Source organism: Gopherus flavomarginatus, chromosome 1 (assembly GCF_025201925.1).
Source record: "Gopherus flavomarginatus isolate rGopFla2 chromosome 1, rGopFla2.mat.asm, whole genome shotgun sequence".
Lineage (NCBI taxonomy): Eukaryota > Metazoa > Chordata > Testudines > Testudinidae > Gopherus > Gopherus flavomarginatus.
In genome coordinates, this window is record NC_066617.1 from 116,092,977 (window position 1) to 116,114,669 (window position 21,693).

Consider the following 21,693-nt stretch of genomic DNA (forward strand, 5'->3'; position numbering starts at 1 on the left):
CTGTCCTGGGAACTTCCATTCACATCCATGCCTCAATCCCTTACTAAGGGTGTGCAGCTGGAAACCAGCGCTAGGCCATTTCCCAGTCCCCCACTCGGCGTGCTGCTGAAATCAGCTCACAGCCTTCCCTCCATGTGACAACAGCTGGGCTCTAAAATCCATACCAGTGCCATGCTGAAAGTTCCCACTAGGGGGTGCTGCTGAAACAACCACAGCCCTGACTCCAGAAGGTATTGCTGGAAACCAGCATCATGGTTTCACAGGACATCTGCTCAGACCCCTTCCCACACAACGGGCTGCAGCTCTTCCTTATGCTGCAGGAGCCGGATGGAAGGAAGAGGCTCGCAGTGAGCATGACATTATTATTATCATAGCACACAGACACTCCAGCTGAGATTGGGGCCCCATTGTACCAAGCACTAGACAAACGCATAGCGGGACAGCTCCTGCGCCAGAGAGTTTACGCTCTAGACAGACCAGACAGGCAATTGAGGTGAAGTTACTGGCCTAAGGTCACACAGCAGGTCAGTAGCAGAACTGGGAATAGAACTCAAGTCGCCTGAATCCCCGTCAAGGGCCCTGTCCACTGGGCCCGTCCGTGTGTGTCTGAGCCTATACTGATTAAGTGAGAGCTGACTGGGGCACTCTACTCTGTCTGGACAGGGGAATGTGCTTTGCTACCTCAGAACTTGAACCCAGAACTTTCCCTCACCACCTGGCCATTTATCAAGTGGAATGTGTTGGCTGTCAGTCTGAAGGAAAGCTGGCCAGGCAAGAAGGAAGCACTCGTGTCCTGTCTGTGCATCTGTACCTGACTGTCCAGTCCCAGCAGAACAACCATCAGAAAGAAGCAGCAGGCCCAGAGTGGGGAGAAAGGCAGCATGACGACAGCTCGAGGGTATGCAATAAATGCCAGGCCAGGCCCTGTGAGAAGAGGGTCATTTATAGTAGATGGCAGGGACCAAATCTAGAAGCCATCAGCTGCACCATCGCCCTGCCAGGCAGTGAGGAAGAGGTCACTAAAGCAGAATCAGGGAGATTAGCAGCTCAGAACTGGTCTATGGCACCCACCCACCTGCAAAACACACCCCACCTTCCCCAATGAATTCACTCCTGGCACTAGGAAGCACAATTCAAGAAACAGTGCCTCTATTGCTGGCTGAGGAAGATCAGAGGAACCAGAGCAGGCTACAGCTCTACTGCCAGGAGCGAGGGCAGACGAGCCACAGCAGGCTTTAGGCTCCACCTCTATGGCTGGGGCTCCCATCTGGTGGATTCCTAATATCCGTGCAGAGCAAACAGGAACTCAGATCTTAATGTTTCATACCAAAGATTCACACACCGTAACCACCTTGGGGCTCAGTTTATTTAGCTCAGAAAAGCTGAGTTGACCCTTCTGGGATCTGAACCTGGGGTCGCAATTAATCTCGTTTCATTGTGCCTCTTAGGGGGTCAGCAGCTTTGGGACCCACCTTAGTCACTGTTCTCTGCTCTGCTCTCTTTACAGGAGCTCTTTTGTCAAGGACAATGCAGAAAAGGAGTCCAGGGTCAGTGTTAGGTGACCAGAGATTGTCCCACATTAGCAATGGCCCACTCTATCCTGCACACTGCTCCTCCTGTGCACCGAGCCTACTCACCTGACTCCGCTACTTCAGAAATAGGCACGCCTTGTTCCTGCGCCATGAAGCCCAAGATGGAAAAGATTGCAAAGCCAGCCACAAAACTTGTACCACTGTTCAAAAAACACAGCGCAATGCAGTCCCTGGAAGGAGAAAAGACAAGCATCAGAATGGGGGAACCAGCCAGCCAATCAGACAAGAACATCAGCATGGGATGGGAGAGGGAGAAGCCATTCAAAAAGACGTATCAGTGAGGCACAGCAGCCAATGAGATGAAAGCACCCACAGAGACACGCACATATGTCTATATTAATCATTTCTATGCAGATGTTTAAGCAGATGTCTTGACAGTGTGCGGTTGTGGATTCATCTGTGGATAAATATAGGACATGTGCATATTCACATCATAACAGTGATGCTGCTTCTTCATCCCACATACTGACAGCCTCATAATGTCACAGAGCCTAAAATAAATTCAGAACTCTTTATTTATAAGCATCAACCTGTCTATCTCTAGATCAGGTACAGCTGGCCCTCCATTACCACCAAGTCTGTGTCCCTAATGATCTTTATTTATCCTCAACACCGTTATGAGGCAGGTATTCTGTCCATTTTATACATGGGGAACAGAGGCACAAGGAGACTTGCCCAAAGTCATACAGAGGGTCTGCAACAGAACAGGGAATAGAACCCAGGTCTCCCATGTCCCAAACTAGAACCCTAACCACCATCCTACTTCTTATAGCAGTTGCCATACACAATCAGACCTGTGACCCATCTAATCCAGTATCCTCGCTATGACCGTGGCCAGTACTGGATGTACCAGAAGAAGGTGCAAAAAACTGCAGAGAGAGTAATTATAGGATGACCTGCCCATAAGGGAAGTTTCTTCCCACCACAACCCGATCGATTAGTGGTTGTCTGATAGGATACAAACTCTTATGTTTCAGCTTATCTAATGTACCTGTGGATAGTCTCACTGCTTATATGAACGCCTGATTCTTTTTTGAACCCTTTTTTGAACCAGTCAACTTCTGTCCCCAAGAATATCTTGCAGCAGTGAGTTCCACATGTTACTCACATTAGGATTTTTGCAATTTTGTTGTATCCATTTTAATTCATTGCTTTTCAGTGCCACTGGCTGTCCCCTGGTGATAAGACATGATAAACAGAAGCACTCAATTCACTTTCTCTAAACTATGCATTTTGTATACCTCTACCACGTCTTCTTTTATTCACCAAATCTTTAAACTAAACAATCCCAATCTTTTCAGTTTCTCATCATACTTAAGTCTCCCCATGCGTCTAGTCAGTCTCACTGTCTCTGAACTGCTATGTTTCTGTTCTGTCTTTTAGAGATGAAGAGACCAGAACTGAACACTACATTCCAGGAAAGGCCATACCATTGATTTCTATTAATTTATGGCATTTACTATATTCAGTATTATTATCTATATCAGGGTCAGCAACCTTCCAGCAGTGATGTGCCAAGTCTTCATTTATTCACTCTGATTTAAGGTTTTGCGTGCCAGTAATACATTTTAACGTTTTTAGAAAGTCTCTTTCTATAAGTCTATAATATATAACTAAACTATTGTTGTATGTAAAGTAAATAAGATTTTTAAAATGTTTAAGAAACTTCATTTAAAATTACATTAAAATGCAGCACTCCCGGACCGGTGGCCAGGACCCAGGCAATGAGAGTGCCACTGAAAATCAGCTTGCATGCCGCCTTTGGCACATGTGCCATAGGTTGCCTACCCCTGATCTATATCCTCTCTTTGTATAATTTGTAGCCAAGGATTCAAGACATTAAGTATATTTAGGATATAGAGGTGAAATGTAAGTATTAGTTAATGTTTTAACACAGGGCCTACAGGCGTTTAAGATATTCAGTTTAGTGACACAAGGCTTTAGTCCTGAAACAGGCTGGCATAACTAGTTGACTGAAAGAGAAATGTGTACCAGCAAAGTGTATGATTACAGTAAAAAATGTGTTAAGTGCTGATGGTCTGAAAACTATGCATCAATAGATTGAAAAATAGGTTGCAATGAGCCAGTTAACACTGCAAGATGCCCAACAGTGACATTTTGCGGTGTTCTCTAATAACTTAAGTTGCTATATTAATTTATTAACATAGATGTTTATGAGAATAAAGGGAACAAAGGAAATAGTCTATAGAAAATTGGGCATCCCTAAATTAGTGGGATGTGGTAGTATGAAAAAGGAGATTGAATCCCTTATGCATATATATGGGCCTTAGCAGACGTAAGCAGAACTCAGGATAAATGGGTGTCAACTTGCCTGTGTGCTGGGAGGGTGATGGGTGGGGAGACATGCATGGGAAGATGGCAGGATGACACCAGGTGACTATGATGGTGATGAAGATGACAATTGACACTCCAGGGTCTGCCAGCAGGAGATGTGATGCCAGTCAAAGGGCTAAACACTTTGCCCTCTCTATCTGCTATTGTATTTCAGTGTTTGTGGGATTGGTTTATCTGCAGAGTGGATTTGTTAATAAAGGGACTTGTGATAAATTGCAGTTGTTTCTTGTGTGCTTCTAGGGTCTCTGATTATAATGGAACTGATAATAATAGCCCTCTGGAGATGCTTTAGTCCTTAGGAGACTGAACCTATATTGACCACTATGCTCTAACAGATTAATAAATAAAATTAATGAATCCATCCATCAATAAGGCTATAAAGCTAATGCTGCATTTGCTTTTCAGACCCCCTGCACAATGAGTAGTTTTCTTCATTGATCCATCCACAATAACACCCTGCTGTTTTTCCAGAAAATTTACAGTTAATTTAGGACACACAAGGTCAGAGCAGTGCAAATTATTCATTTGTACATAAATTACTTTGCATATGTCAAAACTGAACAGCATCTGCCATTACGTTGGCCAGTCACCTAGCTTGGTTAGGTCCCTCTGACGTTCCTCACCATCTTTTCTAGTTTTGATTGACCTAAATCATCTTGTTGCTGTCTCACTGTCCACCTCATTTTCCAAATAGTTAGTGACTATAAAGAACAACACTGGTCTTGGTGATCTATGGGGCACCCTGCTGTTATTTTTTTTACCATGTTGAAAATTGACTGTTTATTCCTATGTAAGCCCCAGGCAGAATGTAGGACAGATCCATGAGAAATAAAGCTAACTAGGGAAGAGGATGGTATGAAGGACTGGCACCAAAATAAAGAGCTATTCATCTAGCACAGCTCAGCAGTAAAGGAATGTTGTTACTATTTAATGGCTAGATGGTTAAATGGCTTGAATGGAACACCACCACTTTCTACTTCAAAGGCACCTTCCATCTGAGGCTATCAAAGTTCTTTACAACCTTACTGTGATGTAGGTAATTGTTATCTCCATTTTGCAGGTAGGGAAATGGAGACCCAGATAGATTGCCTGTGTTAGCAAGGTCACACAGTAAGTCAGCAGCAGAGCCAGCAAAATAACCCAGGTCTTCCTGTGCCATGCCTCAAACACAAATCCTTTGTTCCTTCCTCTGCCATCCTTCTTCCCCACAAATGAGATGGGGGCTGTCAGTCCAGTTCTCACTCGACAGGTGTCCATGCCACCACAACTGGCAGTGAACCTAATCTTAAAGGGAGAAGAGACTGTGGCACCGGAGTGTAAGCTCCTCAGGGCACAGCACCACCCATGTCTTTTAGCTTTTAGAGAAGCACCATGCAAACCTACAGAGGGCACAACAACAACAAACAAATTCTAATATATTTAAAGACAAGAAATCCCAGTTTAAAGAGTAGTTTAACTGACAGAATACAGGGGACTTGTCTGTATATAAATGCAACACTCTAGTTCTTCCCATTTCGTACAATTCATCTGGATACTGTGCTGACAGATAAACATCACATCAAGATAAAAGATGTTCTGATTGGTGAGTGGGTAGCATTCTCGGGCTGCACAAGCCTTTCACCAATGGAGACACGGTTACGAATGCTGGAAGCATCTAATGTGAAAATGACTTGGCTCTCACATTCTTCCCCACCTGCGCACTTCACAAGATTACCAGACAACTTGGTACAATTTAATAGGATTGCCAGTTTCTGTTCAAGGATAGCCCAGTGCTAACTAGAACAGCAGGGGGAAGGCTGCATTTTAGGAGTCAGATGCATTGGCAAGACTGAATGTGGTTTCCAGGACTGGAGTGCCCGTGGTTGCTGTAGGACAAGAGTGAGGTTTAGTGAGAGTTGTGTGAGGAACCAGGACTGCAATAGCAAAGAGAACTGCATGGTGAGAATTGACTGGAATGGCAGAGCTTCATGGGGAAAGACTCAAATCAAATACTACCAGCAAATCATGTGTGTGTGTTCTAAATCATAGAATCGTAGACTGTTAGGGTTGGAAGAGACCTCAGGAGGTCATCTAGTCCAACCTCCTGCTCAAAGCAGGACCAAAACTAACTAAATCATCCCAGCCAAGGCTTTGTCAAGCCGAGCCTTAAAAACCTCTAAGGATGGAAATGCCACCACCTCCCTAGGTAACCCATTCCAGTGCTTCACCACCCTCCTAGTGAAAAAATCCACTCACAAGCCTTTGTAAACGGGAGAATGCTTCTGTTTAATGGCACCATAAGCAGAATTCTGCCTCAGAGCTTTTAAAGGGTTATGATGTGAGCAAGCAGGAAGCTTAGGTGGGGAAGGAGGACCTCTCACCTGTGAAGCAGCTGGGAAACTACTGAAGTTCCTCCTGAGGACAAATCATGGAGGATTTGGTTTCAGAAACATAGCAGGAGAAATTGGTTTTCAAGTAAAGCAGCAACTGGCAAGAACGCTCTTCTGCCTCAAGAGGAAAGATAGCATGAGGCACTTCCTCAAACTTAACCTGGTCAACTGTCTCCTTTGGCAGAGCCGTCTGCTATCTGCAAGGGCTCAATGGCATTCAGGGAGAAACATGGATACAGTGGGGATGGGGGTCCCTGAACAGTAGAATCTCATCCCAATTACCTGTAACAGTTGTTGTGGTACTTGTTGTAGCTACCCAAGGCTGTCAGGCACCCCAGGCAAATGGCATAAGAGAAGAAGATTTGCGTGCCTGCATCCATCCACACCTGCAAGGAAGAGACAAACACAGCTGAGGAGGCGAAAAGGATAACATGACGGGCAGCTACACAGATTCCAGAAAGTGAGGAGAGACAGCTGGGTTCCAGAGGCCACAGGGCTGACCTAACCAGCATAAACAGTGACAGTGAGAAAAATTAAACATGGAATACGCAGATAAGCATGTTCTAGAATGTCTAGATACAGCTGGGTTCTAGAGCTGCCATGTACAGGATCTCTTACATTCTAGAGTATGGTCAAAGCACCTACTGGTGTTTAAAGTCACATGTGTGGGAATTCCAAGGACCTTGTAAGGATTCTGATTTTTCCCTTAGAGCTCGTATAGCTCTCCAAACAGTGACAGGAGATCAGATGCCACAGAGGAGACTCCAACTACAGGAGCTAAAGGAGGTTCTCCATTTGCTGTCAGCAGTTTAGAAGCTGACACAGAGCGTGACAGTTATGATTCCATCCACTAGAGGGCAATGCTAAACATAGAGTCTGGCAATGTATTATAGTATTACTTGGCTCTGAGGCTTGATGTTAAGATTCAAACCCTTAAAAATAAACTCATGAAAAAAGTTACTTGAAACTGTTACAATAAAGAGTTACTAAATGAGGAAACAGGAGAGAGATTTTAGTCCCTGTCAGAGATCATGAGGTCCATTTGAACTACATTGCAATCACTGTCAAGGACATGTCCGAGTGTTCTAAGGAAGTCACATCATATGTCTGTCAATGCCACCTTTAATCTAAAAGCCTAGCTCTATGCAATCACTGATACCATTCACATTAATTCAAAAGACTTCATTATAGCTCATGTAGAGACAAACTAAAGAAGAAGTTAATGAGGAAGGAAATAATAACATAACAATTATTAATGATAACACTGCCTATTTCATACCACCTTTCGCCTTTAGCACTCAGGGAGGCAATGAAAAACAGGATTGGAAGAAGGAAGTCAGTCTTAGCTAACAACACTGCAGGAGAGTTCACTGGGTTATTTGCAAAAAGAGAGGCAATGAGGACTAGTTCAATAGGAAGAATGTAATTAGCCAAATTACAATGTAGCCAAGACACGAAGGTCAACACCCCTCCTATCTCTTGCAAGAAGTGCTATAAACTACAAGCAATCAGGGCCTTGGTTTTAGGACCTGATCCAAAGCCTATTAAAATCAACGGAAAGACTCCCATGGACTTTGAATTAGATCCTTCTCTCTCAGGCAACAAGAAAGATGGTCCCCTCCTACATCTTCTGAGGGCACAGCTGAACCATCTCTCACGACACTTTGACTTTTGGGAAAGCCCAGCCTATATGCCCCAAATCACCTCTCTCGGTAGTTGCTCCCACAAAAGGGATAACTTTGTTCTCTCTCTTTTGTACAAGTTCTCCGATGAACAGCAAGCAAGCCCAATGTAGAATATGAGGGTAGGTATTCAGATCAAAGGTGTGGTTGAATTGTTTCTTTCCCAGAACTCTTCTGGTTCATCTGTTTGTATTTCTTTCTCCCAGGCGATTGTGTGTGTCAGTGTTGATTTGATTCAATTGTCATTGGTGGTTTGGTTGTGTCTTTTTTTAGTCTTATTCCCATGTCAATGTGCCTTGTAATGGGATGCTGTGATCCCTTTCTCTGTTGTTTTCTAGAGGAAAATCTGTTCTAGCTCAGTAGGCGGCTACATTAAATGTTTTTCCTGCAATCACCATAAAGTAGCAAAATCTGTAAGGATGGTAGAAAAGGCAGAGCCCTTATGTTAAACTTTCTTTTGATTTCTTCCATAGACTGTTTCCCGTCTGTAAGGGATCCAGCCAAAATTCTCAATCCAACCTACATCAAACTCAGTGGAAACACTCCCAGTGATTTCATTGGGTGTTATGTTAGAGGTCTATGATCTGTGAGGCCAGAAGGAGATAGCAGGCATGCAGAGGGTTAAAAATAAATCACCCTTGCTATTGTGTAGGATATTGTCTTTTGGCAATTTAAAGTGAACAGATCCCAGTTTAATCAGGTCAAGGCTTGTCTACATGGGGAAAATCAGGAAAGTTCATCCAAATTCAGAATTAAAGTGCCCTTAATTCGATTTAGTTTGTGAATTAAGATAAACTGAATTAATGGGTTTTAATGTGGTTTAACTAATCCACTTTAAATTCACAACTTTAGTTAATTTGGATTAATTTTCCTGAGTGCCTCAATGTAAGGAAGACCATAGCTTTATTTTGGATGTCCAGTGTTAGAGCTTTGGGTTACCATCAGAGCTCAGTTTGAATCCCATCCCACCAACTCACCATATTGGTTGTATTTTTTAAAAATCCAGCCAGCCAACAAAACTGTTGATTGCATAATAGAGATCAGTGCCACCTACATATTACACTATCCATTCACCTGTGCCCACCCAAGACAGAGCCTCACAAGCAGGAGCAATCACTGAGCACTTGAGCAAGGGGCTTCATTTCACCTACAAACTGCAAAAGGTGAAGAGAGCAGCCCTGCCACTTCGGACAAGTGCTTAGAGAAAGAAGTACTTGCCCTAGCAAGAGATAATGCTTTAATCAAAACACTCTGTGTTGAAACTAAGGCAAACAAAACTTAAGCTTGGCCTATGAGCAGGAGATACATCTATTCCCCCAAGGCCCTAGCCCGGTGGTTTTCAACCTGCAATCCAGTCAATACAGAGCTGTAGCCTATTTGACCAGGGCCGGCTCCCAGTTTTTTGCCACCCCAAGCAAAAAACAAAACAATATTTAAAAAAAAGCTGGAGTGCCGCTGCCAAAGCAAAAAAAACCAAAAACACAACAACAGAGTGCCTCCCCTTGAGAAAGGCCACCACAAGCGCATGCTTGGAACGCTGGTGCCTAGAGCCAGCCCTGCGTTTGACATCCTCAGGGCCATACGGTAGTCCACACAAAAAATAAAAGTGTTAATATTACTCCATCCTATAAGCATCTATAAACATATGGATCTACTGTAAATCAACGTAATCAGAGTGAGCACCAACTCAGATTATAGCTACCTTTATTCTCATTGTAAAATGATAAATGTGTTTCTTGAGCCAGGGGACATTCCATTTGTAGTTTGAAAACAGGTCTTCTCGGCCTCACTGAAGCTTCCTGCTGTTGCTCAAGCAGGCTGCTTAGGCCTGGTCCACACTACACAGTTAAATCGATTTAAACAGCGTTAAATCGATTTAACGCTGTACCCGTCCACACTACAAGGCACTTTAAATCGATTTTAAGGGCTTCTTAAAATCGATTTCTGTACTCCTCCCCAACGAGAGGAGTAACCCTAAAATCGATATTACTATATCGATTTAGGGTTAGTGTGGACGGAAATCGAAGTTATTGGTCTCATTCCTTTAATGTAGCTACCCAGAGTGCACCGCTCCGGAAATCGATGGTAGCCTAGGATGCACACCACTGAATTAATGTGCCCTAGTGTGGACGCATAAAATGGATTTTATAATATCGGTTTTATAAAACCGGTTTTAGTAATTTCGATTTTATGCTGTAGTGTAGACGTAGCCCTAGTGTGTGTACGGTTCTGTGATGAGGTCCCCTCTGCCTTCCCTCCATTTGTGGTAGTCCCAAGTTCTCCAGATCTCTTCTACAGGTAAAACCACCTCTAGTTCATCATGAAAGGTGCCTCTCTACACCTGATCCAGAGCTATCCTGGGAACAATATTTCTTGATGGATTACACAGATCAGGAGTTAATTTGAAAACAAAAACAAAACCCTCTCTCCTGCAACTGCTGAGTTCTCTCTCCCACAAGGTCTTCGGAGAAATATATTTTTTCAAACAAAAAATTCTTCTGTATGTCTGACAAAAATTCCTTGTTATTTATTAATTTTATGATAGTTGGTCATGACCTTCACCACATCATAAAAATTAATTTTAATTAGATTTTTTTAATTTAAATTATAAGAAATTGTTCTTTTAAAAGATAAACCTGTTTAAAATGAAATCTGAATTTAGTAGAAAAGATGCTAAGGCCTAAACATATTACAATCTATTTAATATTTAAATACAAAATAAATATGCTGACTCCATGAACCTCTATCAAAAACTTTTAACATAAAGATGTTTTTCTAGATAAAGAATCGGGGGGAAATATCTAACTTTTGAGATCAAACTGTATAAATAGGCACAATAGGTCATGTACTATCTTAAGGGTTTGATCATGTGAGGGACACAGAGGCTACTGGATTCAAGAGACTGGTAAAGCCATCACAGGTATTGGGACCCTGCCTGTGACTCTGAGACGCATCATCCTGTATTTCATCAGGCTCTTTCACTGAACCCACGGGCTCATGCTTTTATTTCTCATAGCTTCTCCCTACCTCAACACTGATTGGCTCCGTTCTCAAATTATGAATATTTATGCATTCATCCACCATGGAAACGTACTCTCCAGCTCGTGGAAGAACACTGAAGTTTATATATCCAAAATATTTAAGGTTGTTTTGCTTAATTAAAATAAATTTTATATGCTGTTTTGTGTATGTAATTAAATTCCAGTTACCATCCTAACGTAGCATGACAGAAATCATGAGCAAAAAGTGAATTAGCAAGTAAATGAGAAATACATCATTCACCATTTTCTAACATACTTAAAAATATAGAATAAGAATCTGAAAATATTAAGCTATACAATTTCTTTAAAAAATGAATATAGTCACAGTGTGTCCTCCTAGGTAGCAAAAATATGTACCAAATCTAGTTTAAAGGCTCTTAAAATATGGTGATTTACAATTAAATAATGGTTAGATCAACCAATGAGAATACACTTGTCTTTAGCAAACAACTGAAGTACAAATGCAATAGCCAATTAACATTGCTGATTTAAATTGAGGCTTCCACTTCATTTATATCAATCCACCTAAGGAACCTGACTGCTGCTAAAAGAGAGCTCTTTGCACCCAATTTAAGAGAGTACAGCTCTTCCTTGGATATCATTCCCAAGGAGAATGGTACTGTTTATGTTGGTGTTCAGAAATCTCCAGCCTCCTCCCCACCTGGATATTAATTTGATTGTTGAATGTAATTTTCTAAATTGTCAAGTTTATTTAATTCATTTTCCTTCTATGCTTTATTTACTCTTGTTCACCAAAGTAACCTCCTACTCTGTTTTCAGCTTGAGCCTCCAACACCTGAGATGCAGTTAGCCACAAAGGTTATAACCTGTTACAGGGCACTTCCTCTCTTACTTGCCCCTAGATAGATTTAATTTATTATAAGTACTAGACTTTAATAATATTTTGCACTGAAATAGCACCTCCTTTTGGAATATCTCAAAGCATTTTACAAATAACAAAAGGAGCTGTCTCAAAGCAAAATGCTATTACCATCCAATGCACAGGTAAACCCCGCTTGGAATTTGCCAGCTCCCAGAACTCTGGGCTGAGCCTCTAGAGCAGTGGTGGGCAACCTCTAGCCCGTTAGGGTAATCCACTGGTGGGCCGCAAGATAGTTTGTTTACATTGACCCTCCACAGGCATGGCAAACCGCGGCCACTGGGAGCTGCGGGCAGCCATGCCTGCGGACGGTCAACGTAAGCGGATTACCCTTACAGGCTGCATGTGGCCCGCAGGCCACAGGTTGCCTACCACTGCTCTAGAGGGTCCTACCACATGGACAACAACACATGGCTACTAGAGCCCTCTGACAGCACAGGGATGGCCATGGTTAGAGACGGGACATTGGATGAGGAGGGCTAGGTCCCTGAAATAGCACTGAACATTCTCTCTCTCAGGTGCTTGGCTGGCTGGTTCTCGCTCACATGCTCAGGGTCTATAACTGAAAGCCATATGTGGAGTCAGAAAGGAATTTTCCCCCAGATCAGATTGACAGGGACCTTGGGGTGTTTTTGCCTCCCTCTGCAGCATGTGGGTGCGAGTCACTTGCCAGGATTATCTGAGTACATCTCACTTAATCATTTCCCTGCCATTGCAGGGGCCTCAGGCACTTTAGTCTCTCCTATTCTCTGCCCGTGGCACATCATAGTCTAGGCTCTTGTGGGGCTGTAAAACTTTCGTCTAATTTCAGTTGTTCAGGTGCTGGGTGGTGTTGGTGGCCTGTGATATACAGGAGATCAGACTAGGTGATCCAGTGGTCCCTTCTGTCCTTAAACTCTATGGCTATGTCTGCACATATGGTAATGTGTAGAGTACATGCACTGCACACACACCTAGCATGAGTACAAACAGCAGAATAGACAGGGAGGCACTGCTTAGACAAGCAAAGTAAAGATATGCCAGAACCTCAGGGTATGTACCCTACATGGATCTCCACACAACCGAGCAGTGCCTCCCATGTCTACACTGCTATTTTTAGCCTGCTGCTGGAGCCTTTCCCTGCATCCACACTGCAGAATGACAGGGCTCGAACTCAAGTCACAATGGGACTCAGGCTCTGACCCACCAGGTCCTAGGACACAGGTCCTGAGTACTTGCTGACCCAAGTCAGACTGATTTGTGTGTGGACAGAAGAGGGGTTTGGGCTCAAACCTGAGTCAGAGCCTCTGGTTAGTGTGCACATATCCATAAAGGCCAAGATCCTGGGACTAACCAGCCCTGTGTAATTAGCCTTGTTTTGCCACATCTTTGCTGAGTGTAGGACTTAAAAAGAGAGGAAGCCCAACAGTTAGGGGCTGGCTGCCGAGGGGAACAGTTGAGCTGGGTTGTAGCTGGAGCGCAGAGACACAGGAGTAGAACTAGCTGCTCTAACATGCCCCTGAAACAATGGGCCAGGCTCCAGGGCCATGATCCACACAAGGAACAAGGAGCTGAAGAGGAGCCCAAGAGAGAGGAGAGGCTCAAGCCCTGAGAGGGTTGAGAGATGTTTTGATAGTGTTTAATTTTGTTTGTTATAGGGAGAGGCCCAGAGAGAAGCTCTGGGACCTGCTACTCTGCTAAAGAAGAATGTGCTTCTTTGGAAAGACTTTGCTGCTGGTAAAGGGACTGTGGTGATACCAGCTTGGGGTCTCACCAGCTACAGCTGGACTTGGATACCCCACAAAGGGACTGAACTTCTAAGTCACAGCTGGAGGACTAGGCCCCACAAGACCTAGTCAGAGGCGAACAGGAGGCAATGGTGACCGAGGGGAAAGCCCAGTAACCCTGCACCCAGCTACTCTGGGGAGGGGCATGAGAACACAATCCAAAACCACTTTCACTGGTTGCCTGAGCTGCCAACATTTCTTTTGAATTAGCAAACTTGCTTTTTTGACATAGCTGGACATATGAGGCATTCAAAGAAATTCTCCTGCGGGCAATGGGCCGTCTTAATCAGCCATCATAGCAGGATGTAAAGCGTTTAATGAAGGGGCAAGCTGGGAGCATCCTACCTCCCAAGGTGCCACCTTGAAAATGTCTGCAGAGATCTGCTCAGCTCATGGATTCCAGAGTGGGAACAGTGCCTGCACTCTTCTGCCTAGTCTCTCTAAATGCCTTGTGCAAGAGCGGCCTCCCACCCTCCCAGGACTACAATGCAAGGTTTAGACCACGAAAATGAGAGATGTAGTGATACACTGACCATCATTACCCCTCCCATACAATTATCATTTCTCTCTGTCCCCTGGCCCTACCTCCCAGCTCGCTCTGCAGAATTGCCTTGCCCATCTGTTCCACTGAACTCTCCTCTCATAATTTCCTCTCGCCTCTTTTCCCTTGATGCTCTTTCTGTTGCAGAAAGCTGCTGACATCCAGAGGCTACCCATGCCCTGTGGTGCTGGCAATGCAGCTAGCCAAAGCTTCACAGCAGCAGCAGGAGAGTAAGATGCACACCATCAGCTGCCACCTGGCCTCAGCTTGTCCTGTACATGGTGGTGGCTCGTATGCATGCTCATCAGACAGCTGAAGTGCTGAGGGCTAGAAAGACTGTACAGAGTCTATTTGGCTGCCACCATTCCACAAGACTAACTGGCCACGTGACACATCTGTCCCAACTGGATGACAAACTTTATAAAAACAGAAGAAGAGCAAACAGCATCATTTCCCCCACAAATCTCTGTTCTTCATTCACAATCAGATTTTCACCTTGCCCCAGACGTTTGTGGGAACAAAAACCTGCTTGACCCTGCAATTGTGCAGAGCAAAGGCCATGGGCAGAGAGGACAGCCCGCAGGAACTGGAGCACCTGGCTGTGCACACTGCTTTGCAGCATGGCCTGGTGGATGGAAGTTGGGCCTGGATTCTGTTCCTGACCGTCTCTGATTCAGTGAGAGACACTGAACAACTCTCCTGGGTCCAAATTTACAAGCAAGGCCTCTGATCTTTGGGAGCTGTGTTTGAGACACCTAGGGCTACAGTGCACCTTTTGGGCACAGCCTTTAGCAAAGGGTGGTGTGCAACGCAACACCCCAGAGTAGAACTGAGGGGGAAATCACACAATTCCTCCCTTGCTGCCCTCTCACTCCAAGGTGAGAGAGAAAGGCATGGAATACGTTACAGCAGCTTCTCAAAAGGGTCCTCCCCTTTACTTTTCCCATCATGCCCGGCCAGGTTAAGGGTTTGTCTACACAGGAACTAGACACCCACAGCTGGCCCATGCCAGCTGACTTGGGCTCACGGGGCTCAGACTGTGGGGCTGTTTCACTTCTGTGTAGACATACCCTTAACCTGGCCAGGAACCCTGGCTGGAATCCAGGATCTAGGACCCTGTGAGATGGGAGGGTACCAGAGCCAGGGCTTGCCTTACCATGAGGCAAACCGAGTCAGCCACCTCAGGTGCCAGACTAGGGGAGGAGGCACTGTCACTAGGACCCAGAGTGTAGAAAATTGTGTCTGCTCTTGGAGCACATGTATTCACCGTCTCTGTGCATCTAGAGCAGAGAGGAGTGCTGTGCTGGAGGAAAGAGGGCACAAGAGACAGAACAGGCAGGAGAAAAGGGGAGAGGGAATAACAAAAAGCAGCAGGAGCTGCAGGAAGAGAGAGGAGGAGGAGCCACTTATGTACCTCTCTAGCACCCCCAGGAGCCTGCACTGATTAACACCAGCTTCTCAGGGAACTTCCTGTTCCTTGCTGCTTCCCTGAACCCACTTGAGGAGAACAGGCAGTCACCTGAAGTAGTAGGAAGCAGATAGGCCCTTAAGACGTTGATATCTTCCCTCACTCAGGCCCTGCTACCAGCCTGCTTATTTGTCCCCTTTAATTGAGTGTTGAGCACCACTATAGCTGGCACAGAACAGCAGTCATGCGTGAAAGAAGAAAATGCCCCTCTGAGGCAGCATTCAGAAAAAGAAAGCAAGCAGAGGAAGCTTTTCTATCTAAGCAGGAAGGAGCTCTCCTGAGATACATAGACACAAATGTTCACGTTGAGCCTTCCAGCCCCAGTGAGGATGTGAGTGCTGAGGAGATGCCTGATCTTCCAGTTAGTCAGAGTGCAGGTGAACTACCAGCTACTGCAGCATCCATATCTCCATCTCAAATGGATGTAACCATGCACATTCCTGAAGAAAAGTGTAGATCAGAGAAGAGTGTGGTGGAGGTGCAAGAAACAGCTGCTGCTCAGTTTAGTTCCTTAAGTCTAGATGATCCCGGACTGTGGACCCACTTGAGCAGTAACCTGAGGGACTTCCTTGTACTGCATGGGCCACAGCAAGTGAAAAACTTCATGTTCCTCAAAGACAATGAAAATAGAAGTTTCCATCCAACACATTACTGGCGTGAAATCCCCAATAGTGACAAAGTGGAGAGGCCATGGCTTATGTATTCAAAAACCCAGAACACTGCATACTGTTTTTGTAGCAAACTCTTCCAGTCTCATGTTCCAGCCACATTGGGTTCTACAGGAACAAAGGACTGGAAAAATCTGGCTAGAAATCTGGCATGCCATGAGAAGGCAGCAAATCACCAGAGATCATTCCATAGGTGGAAAGAGCTTGAGATGAGACTACGGTTAAAGGCCACCATAGATGATCAGCATCAAGAGAAGATTACATCAGAGTCTCTTTACTGGCAAAATGTTCTGAAAAGGCTCATTGCCGTTGTGAGAACGCTTGCTTCCCAAAACCTAGCACTGCGTGGCACTTCAGATCAGCTGTATGTGCCAAACAATGGAAACTGCCTTAAAATTGTGGAGCTGATGGCTGAATTTGATGCTGTACGCCAGGAACATTTAAGAAGAGTCACCACCCAAGAAATGTACACACACCACTACCTTAGAAAAACAATTCAAAATGAGATCATACAGTTACTGGCAACAAAAGTCAAACAGAAGATTGTGGCAGATCTGAAGTCAGCAAGATATTATTCTGTTATTCTGAACTGCATATCTGATATCAGCCATATGGAACAAATGACTTTAATGGTACGTTTTGTAACAACAGCAACAACCTAGTGAAAATGTCCCTGAAATGGTGACTGTCAGAGAGCATTTTCTAGAATTTATTGACATTGATGATACTACAGGAGCTGGTATGACAAATGTGCTTCTTAAAAAGTTGAAAGATATGGGAATTGTGATAGCTGACATGAGAGGTCAGGGCTACAATAATGGTGCCAACATGAGAGGAAAGAACAGAGGAGTGCAGATACAGATCCAAGAGTTAAACCTTCAAGCTTTTTTTGTCCCACGCAGCTCTCATTCATTGAACTTGCTGGCCAGTGATGCAGCATCAGCTTCTAGTGAGGCTGCTGAATTTTTTAATGTAATTCAAAGCATCTATGTATTTTTCTCTGCATCAGCTCATCGATGGCAAATTTTGACGCAACATCTGGGAACATCCTGTCTAACACTGAAACCACCGAGTGCCACACGATAAGAAAGTCGAGTGGAGGCAATAAAGACTATCAAACACCAAATTGGGAAGATAGATGATGCCATAGTTCCCATTATGGAGGATAATGCTATGACAGAAATTGTTCATGGGAGAACAGTGGCAGAGGGAAGGGAATCACCAGAAACATACATAACTTCAAATTTCTGTGTGGCTTAGTGTTGTGGCATGACATACTGTTTGAAATAAACGTTGTAAGCAAGAGACTCCAAGGTGTTGACCTTGATATATCTGGAGCAATGGAACAACTGGACAAAGCAAAGTCAAAGCTAGTCTTACCAGTCAGATGAGGGATTTCAAAATGTTCTGAAGAGTGCACAGAAGTTGGCAGAGGAACTTCACACTGATGCTATTTTCTCACCCATTCAAGAATACAACAGTCACCGAAGAAGACAACATTTTGATTACGAGGCATGGGATAATCCCATAAGAAACCCCAAACAACAATTCAAAGTTGAATTCTTTAACTAGGTACTAGATTGCGCAATACAGTCAGTTGAAGAATATTTCATGCAGCTCAAGGAACACAGCAGTATATGTGGGATGTTGTATGATATTCCAAAACTCCTCATTATACCCGAAGAAGACCTACACCAGCAATACAGGGCACTAGAGACAGCATTGACACATGATGACATGTACAATATTGATGTGAGTGATTTAGGTGATTAACTGAAAGCCCTTTCAAGATACATTTCAGTAGGATCAACCCCAAGGCTGTTCTGGAATATATGTGCACAAATAAGATGACCACTCTCTTTCCAAATGTTTTTGTTGCTCTGCGCATACTTTTAACACTTCCTCTAACAGTTGCTAGTGGAGAATATAGCTTCTCCAAGCTGAAGTTAATAAAAACACATTTACACTCCACAACGACACAGGAGAGGCTGGCTGGCCTTGCAACCATCTCAATAGAGCATGAACTGGCCCAGACTGTGGACCTTCGGCAGGAAGGCACAGAAAGCACCACTTTGATTATTCAAACGGATAAAAATGCCAACGTTAACTTTCAAATGCCTGAACAGCAAATGTAACCTCTCTTGTCTGCATAGTAAAGTGTTACTTCAAATTTTTGAACAAGGCATTTTAAGTTGTTAGTTCTCCTTTATTGGGGTACATAGCAAAGCAGTACCATGAGAGGAGTAGAACAGGAAGAAGGCAGAATTGAGACCTTTCAAAGTTTTGGCCCAAGCGAGGGGGCATCATTTGAGCTCCTCGCCTCAGGTGCCAAAATGTTGTGGGCCGGAGCCTGGAAGTCTACATGGCATGCGCCAGCTGAGAGTTTTCCTTTGCTGTGCAGACATACCCTTAACTTGGCCAGACAGTGGCAGAGGGCATAGCCAGGGCACCATACTCCCTGCCCCTCCTTCTCTGAAAACCAGGTCGTAGGTGTCTCAAATTGTACCCCACAATCTAAGGCAAATCAAAGATGGGAGCAGAGCTCGGAAGCTCTTGCCTTTCAGCCCCATGCTCCATCCTCCACTCTAGCCTGTGCTGCCTCTCAGAAAGGCCTAACACAGTCACTCACTTTCTGTACGATGTTGGACCAAGAAATTGGTCCGATAATAGATATCACCTCACTCCTCTTGTCTCTCTAATATCCTGGGACCAACACGGCTCTAACAGCACTGCATTCTATAAGATACACATTTCACGGTGTATGCAGAGCAATAAGGGCTCTTTGCCTCTGTGAACTTACCAACCACTGGGCTGAGCAAAAGAGGGGCTGGTTTCCTTTACCCACCCTTTAAACCCCACAAGAAAGCAAATATGTTTTTGTTTGAAACTGAAAAGTACAGCTGCTTGTAGACAGGAGGTGGGAGGAGGGAATCCACTCCTTGCCCTTGTTTACACAGCCCAGGAGGCAGAGTTCTAGAGCCTGTCTTTGCTCGGCCCTCTCCCACTGTTTGATGAATTAAAAACAACTAATTGTTCTTTGGATGTCAGCACTGTGGACAAGCTCAGTATGGGGGTGCAGCCAGAGGCTGAGTGATCTGGCCAGCAGAACTAATTCCCAGCTCCACAAACTGGAGGGGTTCAAGAGAGGAGATGGTGAGGGGGAAGCAAGATAAATACAGCTGTACATCATTCCAATAAGACAGCGCACGGAGGTCCAAAAACAAGAAGAGATGGGGAGCTGTGGAACTGGCCCTTGGAAGAGGAAAGCCAGCCCAGAGCAATCTAGACTGCAGGGCACAAAACCCTGGGAAGAGGAGCAAGTAGCATCCCTTTGCAACGTTACCCTACTGGCGCACACCTGACAGGTGGCAGGGAAGAACCTGGGGATGCAAAGCAAGAAAGCAAGCAGAGGCTCAGTGTAATCACGTAGCAATGCACGTACCGCTCCAGTGCAGCCACAAGCCAGGCTCATTTCACTGGATACAGATAGATATATGCCGTCCCGCAAGCCCCTACCAATGCACATGGGAGCAGAGATCAGGAGGCCACGCAGACATATGCCTGGAGATACTATTAGACATAGGAATCCACAGAAGAGAGCAGAACATCATGTAAACAAACATCATCTCTGTGCGCACACACACACACCAGCACTCTGCCCTCCTGGGTGAGGCAGGAGGCAAAACACAAACACATCCGCCAATATTCTCTCTCTTTCTCAGAAATGGAAAGTAGGCAGGGGAGGCAACAACCAAACAAGAATGTACAGAGTCAGTTCAAGGCTTGCCGGGGAAAATAAATAAGGGGAACAAATAATATTTACCTGGATCCAGTCATGCTCCCCCCAGCTGTGAAGCAGTGAGGCTCCCCAAGCAGCGACAGCAGCAGCAGAGTGGTGGGGAGGGGCCTAGCTGAAGTGAGGGGATTCAAAATCCTTCCCTTACCATGGGTACAAAGCCCCATGCTTCCCTTCTCCCTCATCCATGTAGCTCAGACAGCAAATTCCTTCACAGCCCTTTGTCCCTAGCAGTGATGCCAGCACAAGGCATGTTTTGAAACAAACCCTGCAGATTCCCACTCCCTCCTGACTGGCCACCCTCTCTGACTTGCCTCCATCCACCAGGTGATGCTTCCCCAGGGCACCCTAACCCCTCTCCCCCAAGCCACCTTTGCTGTAACCTCCTCTGGAATCTCTCCCCTGATCTGTGCACTGCAGCTGGCAGAGAGGGGTGTGGGCAGGCTGCAAGGAAAGAGGCCAACCTCACTGTTTGGAGGGAGGATGATGCATGATGGGGCGTAGGGTAATAAATAGAGTAGCTTAAGCTAAGATTTTTGTACTATAGATCAATGCTATTTCTAACAACCCAGAAACAGGCAAAAGTTAACAGAAGGAAGGTAGCGTTATTAACTAATAATGAGAGAGGGGAAAAATACACAAACAAGTTCTTTTTGCAAAAATAAATAAATAAAAAGGAGAGAAACAAGCAGCTGTCTGACAAAATAAAATCGACTAGGCAGAGGTTATTAAAAAAATTGAAAGACAGAGGTTTAAAAAAGACAAATGCTTCAGAGCCAGCAAGTTGGGCATATAGGGCCTATACCTGCCAGGGATGGCGCTCTCTGGATCAGGGAAAGCATGGACACATATTTAACCTTACGCCCAAGCAGTCACTCTGAAGTCAGTGGAGCTCCTCAGACAGCTAAGTGCTTCCTGGGTCAGGGCCGGAGTGCTCAGCCCCTTCCAGGCTTGAGCTCATTGCTAGCCTCTATAACCATGGGAGCTTATTACTGTTATGTTCACCCATCTTCCTGTTTCTCACACTTTCTTGTTGCGTCTTGTGTCAAGTTAAGCCCCTGTCCTGCCTGGATCCTTGGGGAAAGACATTTTAACTGTGACGTGTCTCATCAACTTCACTGGGACTCTGGGCAGCAGTAAGTGTTCCCCGATGTGGGTCTCACTGCAGAATCGGGGGCACAGACTGCAAGTTCTTCCTACACAATGTCCTCCTACGTGTCTGTAAATGCCTAGCAGAGAGGGGCCCCAACCACCAACGGAGACTTTTCAGCACTACTGAGCATAATTAATTAGTTCTTATACAAGCAGAATGAGTTCCTGCTAGCCAGAGGGTCAGAGAGAATAGAAAGGTCAGTAGTAAACCAACACTAGATCACAGGTTCTCAGACTGCGGTCTCTGGAACCCTTGCTGTTGGTCCAGAGAGCTAACTGCTCCCTCCCTCCTATTTTCACCTGCTAAGTCACGTGAGAGAGCGCTAGAATAGATTCATGGGCACTGAGGCTAGAAAGATCAACTATCATAATCTACACCAGGG

The 21,693-nt window shown here is 44.9% G+C and overlaps 1 protein-coding gene across 3 annotated transcripts in view; it reads right to left on the bottom strand.

The window, feature by feature from the left end:
- The window catches only part of LOC127031610 (sodium- and chloride-dependent GABA transporter 2), a 59,809-nt gene that overhangs the window by 5,363 nt on the left and 32,753 nt on the right, over nt 1-21,693 (bottom strand). For all 3 annotated transcript variants that reach the window (XM_050918675.1, XM_050918665.1, XM_050918683.1), the window contains 3 exons: nt 6,599-6,702; nt 1,638-1,762; nt 812-924 (listed from right to left, as the gene is read on the bottom strand). In XM_050918675.1, the coding sequence (XP_050774632.1) occupies nt 812-924; nt 1,638-1,762; nt 6,599-6,702 (342 nt within the window). The remainder of the gene's footprint in view (nt 1-811; nt 925-1,637; nt 1,763-6,598; nt 6,703-21,693) is intronic.